The sequence below is a fragment of the Triplophysa rosa genome, linkage group LG11 (genome assembly GCF_024868665.1).
Source record: "Triplophysa rosa linkage group LG11, Trosa_1v2, whole genome shotgun sequence".
NCBI lineage: Eukaryota > Metazoa > Chordata > Actinopteri > Cypriniformes > Nemacheilidae > Triplophysa > Triplophysa rosa.
In genome coordinates this window covers 26,862,376-26,876,235 of record NC_079900.1, presented here as the reverse complement: position 1 = coordinate 26,876,235, position 13,860 = coordinate 26,862,376, and the positions used below count along the sequence as shown (strand labels likewise).

Genomic DNA, 13,860 nt, shown 5'->3' with positions numbered 1-13,860 from the left:
TTGGTAGGATTAGGGATGTAGAGTATGGTCATGCATAATATGTGCTTTATAAGTACTAATAAACAACCAATATGCCAATAATAGGCATACTAATAACAACTAGTTATTAACTAGTCAAGCGAATTCGTCTCCGAGACATCTGCTGAACTACTGCTGGACTTAAGATGCGGGCAGCGGAACTCCCCCCTTCTTCGAGTGGAATTTCCCTGGGCGTTTCGGCAGCGAGCCACAGAGTACTAAAAGAGCAAATTTCTTGCAGCTGCGGTGTTCTTGGGTGTGACAGACTCATCCCTGAGTCAGACGGGCACGACACCTGCGTCGCATGTTTGGGGCTCAAGCATACAGAGGCAAGATTTGTCGATAAGGTCATGGATGGCGACGTTCTTTCTGAATGTTGCCATAACCCTGTCTGCTTCTCGAGCATCGACTGCCACTTCGGTGAGGTCGACCGCTTCGACTAGCAGTTGGGGTGATTTGGGGATTCCCATGAATGTCGCTCCGTCAGCTTCGGCTTCACGGACCACCCATGCCCCGGCATGATCACCTAGACCGTCCCATAGCGGGCAGACTCGACAGAGGGATGAGGATGAACTTTCTGTCATTGCATCGGACAGCTACCTCCTGGCATCAGATGCGGAAGACCCCTTGGAGCTCCCGCCCCTGGGCGGTCGAGCCCAAGACTAGGTTGACGCTGAGATGTCGGCCATGCTTTCCCATGCTTTCAAACACTTGTGGCTGGATTCGTGGTTCTTGGGGTCACCACGACCCCAGTTCCATATTTCCCAGAGGTGCATGCGGAGCTCACGAGGTTGTGGAATGCGCCGTTCTCGGCTTGCCCCGTCTGCCTTCTCAGGTTCTGTTACTTCCCTGGATGGCGGGGCGGCTAAGGGTTATGTTGAGGTCCCCCAGGTGGAACGTGCAGTCGTGGTACACCTGAGCCCGCAGACAGCTGCCACCTGGAGGGGTCGACCAACGCTCCCTTCCAAGGCTTGTAAGCTTACAATGCTGCGGGTCAAGCTGCTTCTGCTCTCCACGCTATGGCGGTCCATCAGGTCTTTTTGAGTCAACAGAGCGTCAACCTCCCCAGGGTTCCCCCCTGCTCGAGGTAACCACTCTGCCAGCCACTGAACCACCCCCCACGGGACGGTGAAGCAGATCGTCCCACTAGTTCCTCTGTCGCGGTTCTTGGGCGCTTGGCTAGAGTGCACCAGCCCGTTGCGGTGGCTAGGATGTGCGATCCAGTTCGCCAGACGCCCGCCCAGGTTTCGGGGCATTCTCCACACCTCAGTCCGAGGGGAGAACGCTCCCGTACTTCGGGCTGAGGTCGCCGCCCTTCTGGCGAAGGGTGCAATAGAGCCCGTCCCTCTGGCCGAGATGTCTTCCGGGTTTTACAGACCGTACTTCATCGTCCCCAAAAAAGGTGGGGGGCTGTGCCCCATTTTGGATCTGTGCTCCCTGAACAAGCACCTTCACAGGTTGCCGTTCAGAATGCTGACGCAGAAGCGCATTCTGGTGTCGGTTCGTCTTCAGGATTGGTTCGTGGCAATCGACCTGAAGGATGCGTACTTCCCCGTCTCCAGACTCGAGTTCCTTGGAGGGCGTGGCACACAGGCACCAGGCTTATCACTGTCACACCTCAGAGCCTACGCACCCTCACCGCTTGGTCACACCTGACCTTTCTCCGAGCAGGGGTTCCGCTCGGGCAGGTCTCGAGGCATGTCGTAGTCATGACAGACGCCTCCCTGAATGGGTGCTGTGTACAAAGGGCATGTAGTGTCGGGGCACTGGACGGGCCACCGCCTGCAATGGCACATCAGCCTTGAGTTGCTGGCTGTTCTTCTGGCACTGAGGAGGTTTCAACCCCTCGTGTAGGACAGCATGACTGCCATGGCATACATCAATCATCAAGGCGGTGTACGCTCCCGGCAGATGTCACAACTCGCCCGTCGCCTCTTCCTCTGGAGTCAGCAGGTGATGAAGTCCCTGCGAGCCACCTTCATCCCGGACAACATGAACCAGACATGCGATGCACTCTCTCGTCAGGGAATGCTCCGCGGAGACTGGCGACTGCATCCCCGCGCAGTCCGGCTCATATGGGAGCAGTTCGGCCAGGCACAGGTGGACCTGTTTGCCTCCCCGGACTCCACCCATTGCCCGCTTTGGTACTCCCTGTCCGAAGGCCCCCTCGGCACGGACGCCCTAGCGCACAGCTGGCCGCGGTACAAGCGGAAGTACGCCTTCCCCCCAGTGAGCCTCAAGCGGAAGTACACCTTCCACCCCAGTGAGCCTCCATGCATAGGTCCTGTCCAGGGACATCAAGTGCAGTTAGTTGTGCCTTACTGGCCCAATCAGACTTGGTTCTCAGACCTGGTGGCTCTGACGACAAACGAAGTACCTTCTGTCACAGGGGAATGGTACGGTGTGGCACCTTAGGCCAGACCTCTGGAATCTCCATGTCTGGTTTCTGGACGGGACGAGGAGATTCTGAGTGGTTTGCCGCCAGCGGTCGCTGTGACTGTCCTGCAGGCTAGAGCCCCCGCCACTATGCGTTTATACGACTTGAAGTGGTGCCTCCTCTCGTCCTGATGTTCTTACCGAGGGGAAGACTGACGGAGATGCCCGATCGGGTCTGTGTTGTCCTTTCTGCAAGAGAGACTTGAGAGCCATCTCTCCCTGTCCACACTGAAAGTGTATTTAGCTGCGATTGCCGCTCATCACGATCTCGTGGAGGGTAAGTCTCTGGGGCAACATGACCTGGTCACCAGGTTCCTTATGGGTGCGAGGAGGATGAATCCATCACGACCACGCTCCGTACCCTCTTGGGATTTTAACGTGGTCCTACAGGGCCTTGAAATGGCCCCTTTCGAGCCACTGAGAGATGCCTCTACCGTGTTGTGTCCAGTACAATCCCTGCGCCTCTACTTGGACTGCACGCAGTGCTTCAGGAGCTCTGAGCAGCACTTTGTCCATTTTTTTGTGGGACAGCACAAGGGGAGGGCTGTCTCCAAACAGAGACTGGCGCACTGGATCATGGATGCCATTACTTTGGCATACCGGTCTCATGATTGCCCGTGCCCGCTTGCAGTGAGAGTCCACTCGGGGTATGGCCTCCTCGTGGGCACTGGCACAGGGCGCCTCTCTGGCAGACATTTGTAGTGCTGCGGGTTGGGTTATGCCCAGTACCTTCGGCAAGATTTTACAATCTCCGCATGGAACCAGTGTCAGCCCATGTCTTACACGCTATCAGCAGGTGAGACCAGCGGCTGGGTGGGCGTACGCCGGTGAAAGCACCTTCTCCCCTCTCCAGGTGAGTCAGTGCTCTACTAGCCTCCCTACTTCCCCCGCATAGGCATTCCATCCATCACTAAGCATTGGCAATATTAGTGCTGGGCAGTATGACCAAAAATTTATATAACGGTGTTTTCCAGATTTATACCGGTTTCCCGGTTCATGGCGGTATTTTTTTTACCACATTTTCTACTGATTGAGAGAGGAAATAGTGCTGTTGATTGACTTAAAATGCCCTTTCATACAGTCATGGTGACAGTGATAGTATCCCCTATAATAACTGCAAAGTTTAGACTTCTTTAACAAGTAAATAGCATGCGAAGGTAACTTGCATACATAATATTTAAAGCAAATAAATAGAGAACTGGGCTCGAAAGTAACTTTTTTCCTTGGAAGCACTGGTGCTCCCAACTTCAAGAGTTAGGAGCATCCACCCAAAAATTAATAGTTGAGTAGTTGAAAACAAAATAGTAACAATTTACCATTAAAACATGCATGTGATGTCTGTTGTGTTTTACATAGTCACAATGGCTTCATGATTTCCTGAAATCATATTTTTTAATCATAAAACAAAGGCTTAAATTAGATATGTGAGAGGAAAGCGATCGCATCACGCTGTCAATCCTCCTTACTGACCCTTATTTCCATCAAACCATATAGAGAAACAGTTCAAACTAGAAACACATAATATTATATGCTTATATAAAACGAGCGTTTTTTGAAAATGTTTGTTCGTGAGTATATTTAATATAACGTAATGCGAACTTGCAATTGCTACACTTGTGCTGTTGATCAGCTGCGAGGTACGCGCTCCCATTGCGACGGGAAGGAAATATGTAAACGTCACCACTCATGCGCGAGATGCACTCAGACATACAAACAACATACAAAAGTAGTGCCGCGGCATAGAAAGACGCATTCTGTGTGAATGGCCGGTCACAGTGCAACAGTGAAAAGGGACCCCACTGAAACAATGTTGCACTGCGCCGCGTTCCGCACATTGTTTAAGCCAAATACACCGGTAATGCGGTATATTAACAATTCATATCATTACAAAAATACACACCGGTATTCGGTATGAACCTGTATATCACCCAGCACTAGGCAATATGGGTAGCAGACCGGGCGGAGCGGTCTGTCTTACCGAGTCCGGTAGTGGTAGAGTCACCACTATTCAGGTGGACCCCTATACTTGGATTTGTTGCTGGTGAGACCATGCTGGTGTCTCCACATGTAACCTCCCCTTGTGGTAGGATGTGGCCTCCGTAGCACACTCTCTCAGTCCAGTGTTCCCTTACGGTACCGTTGACGGCCGTTGGTACGAGCTTCTCAAGTATGCTACTAGTTACCGATTCCACTGGAAGATTACGCCTCGTGGTAACGCTCACTTGTGTGAAGTGTTGTGTCTTCCTGCCACAACGCTTCACCGGCCCGGTGCAGCAACCGGGAGATGTCTCTCAGGTTCTTCAGCCCAAAAAGATGAATGAATGGATGCCTCCATCTCCTGTTATACCTGTATGCACGGGGCTAGGGCTGCAACAACTAATCTATCAAATCGATAATAATCGATAATGAAAATAGTTGGTCTGTGACGTCACTTGTGAGCTGCGCAGTTATAATTCAAGCATGTTTTCCCTTGACCGTTTTTGACGTGTCCCTTCGTGCAGCACGAGGTGCGCAGTTTTAAAGTCAGACGTGTCTCTCCCTGCACGCGTCTCTCCGTGCAGCACGAGGTGCGCAGTTTAAAAGTCAGGCGTGTCTCTCCGTGCATGCGTCTCTCCGTGTGGCACAAGTTGCGCCGTTTCAAAGTCAAACGTGTCTCTCCATGCATGCGTCTCTCCGTGCAGCGCGAGGTGCGTAGTTTTAAAGTCGAATGTCTCTCTCTGTGCATGCGTCTCTCCGTGCGGCACAAGCAGTTTTTAAGTCAAACATGTTTTGCATGCATCTCTTCAAGCCGCGCAGTTTTAAAGCGGCCGTAACACGCGGTTTCTGCCAATCTCATATTAATCTTGAGTACCTATAGAGTAGTATTGCATACTTCGTATCTTCGAAGAGTATTTAGTTTGATCACATTTATAAAAGATAGATACAGCTGCACGATTATTTTCGAAAGCATATGGCGCGAGCTGGGGGGAGGGGGAGGCTGAACTAAAGCACGTGCGCACCCATTGCCAACAAAAAAACACAGACATCAGTTTCACTCACCGCATGCGGTTTATGTCCGGGATCTTTTAGCGCTGGGACGGCTCCATATATCAGTTTCAAACGATCTCCAAATCCAGCTTTATATCCACCATTTATATAACATTCATCACCCAAATGCAGTGAACAAACAAACACCTGAACTTCGCAAAATTAGGGACTCTCTCTCTCCTGCACACAAGTGAAAGTGACGTCTGCGCATGCTCCTTCTCCTGCTCCTTCCTGCTGCGTGCTTTTCCGGGAGAATTGTCCAATTAGGGACTAAGAAACATTGTTATGAAACAGTTTTATATGTTCGAAAAAAACTTTACGAAACCTGTACTATCGCTGGGGGAGTGTATCGAGCACAGAAATACTACGTAATACACCCAACTTGTTTTTTGACAAGTTGACCATGTTAAGCATGAGAAGACAGCACGTTTAACATTTTAAAGAAGTCAAAATGCATGACACACCCTTGCACCACACCTTTAAAGTGGAGAGGTGTTTTAAAATGACAAAATTAAAGATTGTATTTGTAAAACTCAATTTGTGGAATTTGCATTTTGCTAAGTACATAATAGGCTAAATACCCTGATTTGGGGGTTTATTTAGTTCAGAGGTGGGAAGTAACGAAGTACATTTACTTGAGTACTGTACTTAAGTACACGTTTTGAGTATTTGTATTATTTTTTCTGGATACTTTTTACTGTACTTCACTACATTTGAATGACAAATATCTCACTTTTCATGCCACCAAAAAAATGATTTCCTTGGCCAACTGCCCCCTCCCTCCCACATTTGGGAGAGACTATTGTCGGCTCCTTCTAATATGACACACCTGAATAAACTCCACAACATTTTGGGAGAAGGCAACTGAGTTTAGCTATGTATACTTTTCCCATCTCTGATTTAGTTATTATAAGCAAAAGATCTAATTAAACTTTTTAAAATAATCTTCCAGCTAATCGATTATCAAAATAATTGACTGGCGTGTGCGTGCCATTCGCCAAGTTCATTGGCGTTTGAAATTCCTCTCGGAGGTTATAGGTTCTCAAGATCAAATCCCAGTCTGTCTCTCAACACGTCTCGTTCTCTCCATCTGGGAACAAAGGTTAAAGTCGTAACCGAGACATTTTTTCACGATCCCACATAATTTGTCATTTCACCTCAAAATTATTGCAAGAAAAGTAAAACATCTCACATAAAATAAAGTAAGATGATCCAATTATAATAATAATTTGCGGGAAAATTTGTGATGAACTGTAAATACTTAAACACTTAAAAACTTTTAAATTTAAATTGGAGGAGTTGTATAATTTATTGTTATTAAGTAGTGTTTATATAAATAGTTTATTGAAAATTACCGATGCAAAATCAGCTATTTTGATCACAAAAATCATGAAAAAAATTGCGAATTCCTGGTGGGACTGATATATGTGCTTTTAGAACTCGTAGAGATCTGGAGCTCATTTACATACATGATATGAAGCACAGAGGGCTAAAACCTAAAACATGTCTTTATTGTGTTATCTAAAAATGTCACCTACATCTCGGATGGCCTGAGGGTTAGTAAATAAAGAACAAATTTGAATTCTAGGGCGAATTATCGCTTTAATATGTCACATAACAATAAAAGATGGTTGACGTAGTATGTCCAAAAAGTATTCATACTACTCCCACGCACATGATGTAAAATGTACTGTTTTAACTGTGGATTCAGTACATACTGTCACAACATGCGATTTCGTGACACTGGTTAACTGTGATTTTCTCTGGATTCAAACATTGTTGAAAACATTTGGGATAATGCAAGTACACACGTAAACAAAATATATAACACTGTATAAAAAAATCTTACATACTGTGCCTTGAAGAAAATGACTGAACGTTTGCATTTAAATTTTCTATAAATCACCTTCACAGTTTTATTAAAAAAAAAAAAAACTAATGATCACACAAGAGTACTTCGATTTACTGTAACGCACAAGACAATCACGTGATGTAAACAATCACTGATGGGCCAATGAGATACTGATCAATGTCTATCCAACCTGACAACGGTTGCTATATAAACCCCACACTGTCGCAGTGATATATCTGCTGTGAAAACGCTGAGCGAGTCAGTGAATGAATAAACAGCACATTTCACAGACAAGCTCGTAACATGCGTCAATATGAACTCACACTTCCGGTTACAACCTCCTTTAACCGAGAGACGTTACATTACTACAAACATTACACTACAATGTGATATTACAGCTATTATAACACCACACACCACACATCTGTCTGTGTAAAGGATTTGTCTGTACACTTTAAATCAGTCAGTTTAACGCAATAGGAGCGTTTTCTGCACAAACACATCACAGTTTTCTTTGACGTTAGTTATGTCAGACTCACCACTGCGGCTCAAAACGATCTCGTGCTCCGCTGATCTTTAAATCGACACTTCATAACAATATGAACAATTATTCCTGATGGATCCATTCAGCGGCTCTGTGCATCTTAGTCACTTCCGCACTCGAGGACGAGCTCGCGTGCTGCTGGCTAAACATGTTCTTGATGTTCATACATGCGTCACCTTTACGCATTCTGTTTAAAACGAACATGTACAGTGACACAACAGGTTTTTGATTCTGCTTGAAACGGCATTAATACCACATGACGTAAAAGGATATTAACTGTTATCATTTCAAACTATAGACACAACTCAAATTTGGAGTGTTGCACTCAGCTGTGACAACTGCTATCTCCAGAACCGAGATTTATTTGGATTAACATCGAAATTACATCGGAAAGGCATTCCCAGCTAATTTATGACGTACCGGTTACGTAATGTATTGGTCATTTTTGGTAATTTCATGACCAGCTGGCACATCCCAGGCACGTAATTTAATCGCCATTATATGACCAACCCAGCTAACAATTTTTGGTTCACAGAACGTTCCCCTAACGTTAGTTTTTGGTTCCCAGAACGTCATTTTCAAAGGTTCGTTTTTTGTTCTCCAGGAAAGTTTTCTTTACGGAAATAGAACGGCTCATGGTTCCCGTAACGTTCTGGGAACCAAAAACTAACGTTAGGGAAACGATAACCTACAATATTTTTCTCGGTCCGTTTGGCCTCACAACACGTAAATTATGAGTACATCCATGCTGTGTTTTTATCCATCGTTTATCTAATCTAATTAAAGTACATCATCCCACACTATATGGAGGATGAAATCAATGCATTAGATTATTCTATTAGCCTGATCCTTTATCCAGGGTTCTTGCACCTTTTCCAACTTCAAAATCCAACACTTTAAAAGCACTTTTAATGTGTGTTTTTATACTTTTCCAGTCACTTACAACTGCGTTAATTACATGCTGACATACATATACTGTATGTTCCTTTGTAGATAATCCATAGTTATACTGTATGCCAATTATATGTAATTATACTATATACTAACTATACTCAATTTATTCCATAAAAGACTTGAGCAAATTGTCATTTAACTCACAAAGCAGACATCCTATACAGTACTGTGGGCACTTATTTGTAATTGATATGATTTGACCACATAAAATAACACAAAAGAAACACGGAAAGAACATGGGTGCGAATTATAGGTTGCCGCTGCATCACAAATAGAGAATCGATCAAGTTTTTCTTTAAATTTAAAACAATTTTTGCTCATTAAAATGCAATTAATATAATACTGTTCCTATGTAATTTGTTTTGAAAATTAGTCACCAAATGTGGGAACAGTAGGTTGTAAGCTTTCAAATGATATATTTAGTTTGTCAATATTACTTTAGGATAAGACTAAGGTACTGTTTTAACAGTATGGAAAATGCCCCACCTGTAAATTTGTGACAGTTCAGATGAAAAAACATGAACTGGTTATCATATCTATCATATGTATTTCAATCTTAAAGATATTTGTTTAACATTACGTTATAAAAGTTCCCTTGATTGTATTTTGTTCAAACTTTTGTGTAGTGTTAAAAAACTAAAACAGGAATGTATTTCTCTGTTTCAATACACAGCCACTAGATGGCGCATCTACGCCATTTATACCACACAGCACCCAACCCCCACCCCGTCACAAAAACATTTTGCACTTTACGCGGGTGATCCCAGCGAGCTAAAAAAAAATAAAAAATCTTTATTTATACGAAAAAAATCTAATCCCTGATATCGTTAACATCGTATTAGCACTTTGTTGTTTGATGAAAGAAAGAATTCGCGACACTGCAGAATTCAGTCGGTGAGCACACACACACAACTTGACGTAGTTTTTAAGTAAGATAGGCTAATTTCTGCCCGAGTCCCTGTTCATTTCCGACCATATCTGGCAAAAAAGACCTACAATTACACTTTACATCCCTCCCGAAAATTAATTAGTTCGCGAATTTTTCCATCTACCTTAAACTTAATTGGCCTAATCGAAAATTTCGAAATAATCGAAAAACTTACCTTTCATGTGGCTTTAAAGTAGGGCTGCACGATATTTTATTGCGGTACCACTAAATCCTATTGCAATCGAGCTGGCTGCGATATGCAATGTGTCAATATTTTTTTAATGCGTAGCTTGTCCGTGAAGCACGGCTCTGGGATCAGTAGGAAATGCTGCTGATCTAAAAGCAGTGCGAGTTTGAGTCGCTTATAATGTGCATTTGAAAAAGCAACACCCGTCAAACATGATCATTATATACTTTATTATCATAAAAATACCTGATGAGGCTTGAGTAACAGTGATAAAAAGATGTCCATAGGCATAGATTCTAGAAGGTGTCATGGTCTTCTTCTGCAGTGCGTATTTGGAGTTTCCGCACGAGAGCGCCCTCTGGCTTTCGGATGCAGCAGCATTTTCCCGTACTTCACTCAAAAGCTGTGCATAAATCACGTGACATTTATCGTCGGTTTATCGTGACAGCCCTACTTGAAAGCGCAGCTGGCCCCATGGTGAAGAGCTGCACGTCCTTTTTGCATACTTTGCAGGTGGCCACTCGAGGATTTGGTCCACGTTTTAGCCATAATTTGTAATTTTCGTCCTCCAGCCAACGAGCATTGAAACGGCAAACGCCCGGCATATTTTCATCTCCTACTCTGCTCCACCAGAGGGCGCACATCCAAAAGACTGGCAGATAACATTATAGCCACGCGCCGATTTTTTTCGTATTTTCGTTATGTGCAAAATGTATATTTTATTTCAAAAGAAAAATTCTCCGTAAAATTGCGAATTATTATGAAAGCAACGAAATTAAAGTTTTGGGCAGTTTTAAGCACTTGATCCCAAATCCAATCACTTTTCTAACCTTAAAATGACTATATTCAAATTCAATCATTTTACAGGATTTAAAGCACCCTTACGAACCTTGTTTATCATTACTTAAGTAATTTTCGATTTAAACAGCACCACACGTGTGTATCAGACATTGAAAGACATTGAAATAAAATAACCAATGACTTCAACACAATATACAGGATTTAAAGCAGATATTTATTGACAGAAGAATAAACATTTAATTATCTTAAGGCTAACAATATTCTTGTCTCACCACAGAACCCAGCCAACATTTTTTTGTGGGGCCAATGTAGGCCCCATATGGGCTTGCGGCATGGGCCCCAAGTGGGTTTGTCCATGGGTTCCATGTCGGCCCTATGTGAATTAGCCCATATGAGTCCTACATAGAATCTGAGTGGGACCCATGTGGGACCCAAGTGGGCAACATGCATAAGGCCCATATTGGTCCCACTTTATTAAGCCTATGTGGATTAAACCAAGGCCCTGTATATTTTTTATGGATGAGCCCTGCATAGTGTATACTTGAGTGGTTCTAGATTATGTTTTTCCACCTGGCAGTACAATTTGTGTTATTGCTAAATTCTAATTTACCTTTACCATTCTTATGCTCTACCAAGTACAATGCAATTTTTACTGATTAAATGATAACTGCAGCATGTGGATATTGCTTTGTTAAATGTTAGTCTTCAAAATGAATAATCTACTACTTTATATTTGCCTGTACATCATAAACATAATAGGTGCATTTTTAAAAAACACATGGATGTTCAATATCAAATTTATTATAACCTTCTGATCCTTAACAAAGAATATTTACCTCAACTATAAAAACAAACGAGTCTTTAATGTTAAATTCATGAAAAAAGAGAAAGGGTTACTTTGAACACAACTGACGAAAAAATATGTTGAACTGTTTTGTGCCCAAATGTGCTCTTTTTCCACCCGTCTCGTGCTCCAGTGATTTCAGTCCACACCTGTAACAGAGGAACACAAATACAGTCATTTGATAAGTCCAGCATCATGTTATTTACAGCACAACTTAGTACTCTACATGTTATCAATTTATTTTCAAACAATTAAAAATTGCATCACCTCACAAAATACTTAAACTGCTGGCAGTCTGGTGTTTTGTGCCCTCAGGGCTCTTTTTCCACCCCTGTCTCGTGCGCCAGTGAACCACTTGGATAGTGACTTCTCTGCCTCTTTTTGGTTGGTGTTTTTGGTTAGGGCATTTTTTTTCAGTCCACCTGTAACAGAGGAACAAAAATACAATCATTTGATATGTTCAGCATCACATAGTTTACAGCATAATTGAGTTCTACATGCTATCAATTTAATGTCAAACAATTAAAAAATGCATCACCTAACAAAAACATTATTATTAGTTGACAAGTACAGTATATACTGTATACAGTACTCTTATGAACAATCTGTTATGTGTAGTCTGCATAATGAAGGAAAAAATGCTGCATCTCTGTGCAGATCAATCATTTAACCCCCTGGGTTCCGAGTGGGTTTTAAATCCTGGAGAAATTTTGTCATGTCCTGACATTTGTGCTTTTTAGTAATGCAATATCGCTCAAAAAAGGTGTGTGATATGGCTCTACATCAGCACGGCTGTGATAGCGCAGAGGTTGAGCTAGACTGTTTTATAAGGCTCGTAAAAAATCTGTTATAATCTATTATTACCCGTCGTGGTAATTGGCATGTTCGTGACATCATCACGTTGTACTTGCATTTACTCTCGGAAAGTGTTGTATATTAATACAACTGAATGCCCAGTACTGCCCTTGTTGTTTATGTTAATTTATATATTTAATGTTTCTTTTGTCAGACATAAAATAATAATTACAGACAAATGTTTATGTTCATATGTCCAGTCAAGTCAGTAACAAAGATAGGTGCTTGTAAATGGTACTCACTCACATGTAAGCTGCAGTTTGGTTATGAATGTGCTGCTTCTGCTGCTAACTGAACAGAGCTGCTGATATTTGCTTATAAACATTAACATTAAGTCTGATTTTACTGTTTTCACCACAAACTGAAATAAGGCCAGAAAACACATACTAAACATGTACGCAAGACTTGTGAGTGCTGGTTCTTGTAGATCAGCACAGTTAGCTACAAAATGATAGAGAATAATTCGGCCCTTTGTTCACATAAAACAGTGTTTCTCAACCTTTTCATGGCGCCCCCCTGTAAACCCATTTCGATATACACTGCTGTTCAGCAGTGACACCTTAAATTGATCAAAAACGATCCAACATTTTTTCACGCTTTATTAAGTAGTCAACCATTTTTAACTGTGATTTTTAAATATCAAAATATTACTGTTTTAATTTATTTTTGATCAAATAATTAAGACTTTGGAGAAGGTAATAATCTAAAGCATCTTTCTGGTCACACGCCTCTGAACAGTGGTGTATAATTCCATCTAACATGAGTTAAAATTATTGGACAGTTATATTTGATGAGTTATAATTCACTGCATCTATTATAATCTTTCTTAATTCACTGCATGATTATATAGACGCAGGACCCTGGAGTTCCAGCCTCTGTCCACAGAACCACTCCAGATGTGACCGCTCCTGCAGAGTCATGCAGTATCGTCTCAGTAATTAATCTCATATTTTTTCATTTTAAAGGTTATGAAATTTGCATATTAACTGTTACAGCTCATTGAAGTCACACCATTTTGCTCTGTTCACTTTTGACAACTAATTTTATTTCTTTGACTTCTTATTTTATGTCTAGTGATGAGAAAAGGCTAACATATTCAAAGTTTACATATTCAGGTGTTTAGAAATATTCAAATATTTTAAAAAAGAGATATGTTTGTAAAAAATATGCTTTCCAGCTGCTTCCTGAGTGGATGTTTGCCTACTTTGTAGATATTAAGCTTTGTGCTGTAACAGTCCTTGAACGATGAACGATGCCACAGGTAGTGATGTGACATTTGAAGCGAGGCTTCGGAGCTTGTGTCGAGCAAAAATGATGAAGCCTCGATTCGAGGCTTGTGTTGTTAACGAAGGAATCACGTGACCAATGACAAACGAGGCCTCGGTTTGTATGGAATACGTCATCGGTTTCGTCT

General features: G+C 42.7%; 1 protein-coding gene across 1 annotated transcript in view; it reads right to left on the bottom strand.

Annotated features, from left to right (window-relative positions):
- Positions 1-11,002: 11,002 nt before the first annotated feature.
- LOC130561785 (uncharacterized) overlaps positions 11,003-13,860 on the bottom strand; it is a 10,932-nt gene continuing 8,074 nt past the window's right edge. Inside the window, exons 4-5 of the mRNA XM_057346358.1 lie at positions 11,859-12,013; positions 11,003-11,740 (exon numbers count right to left, since the gene is read on the bottom strand). Of these exons, the coding sequence (XP_057202341.1) occupies positions 11,871-12,013 (143 nt within the window). The 3' untranslated portion in view covers positions 11,003-11,740; positions 11,859-11,870. The remainder of the gene's footprint in view (positions 11,741-11,858; positions 12,014-13,860) is intronic.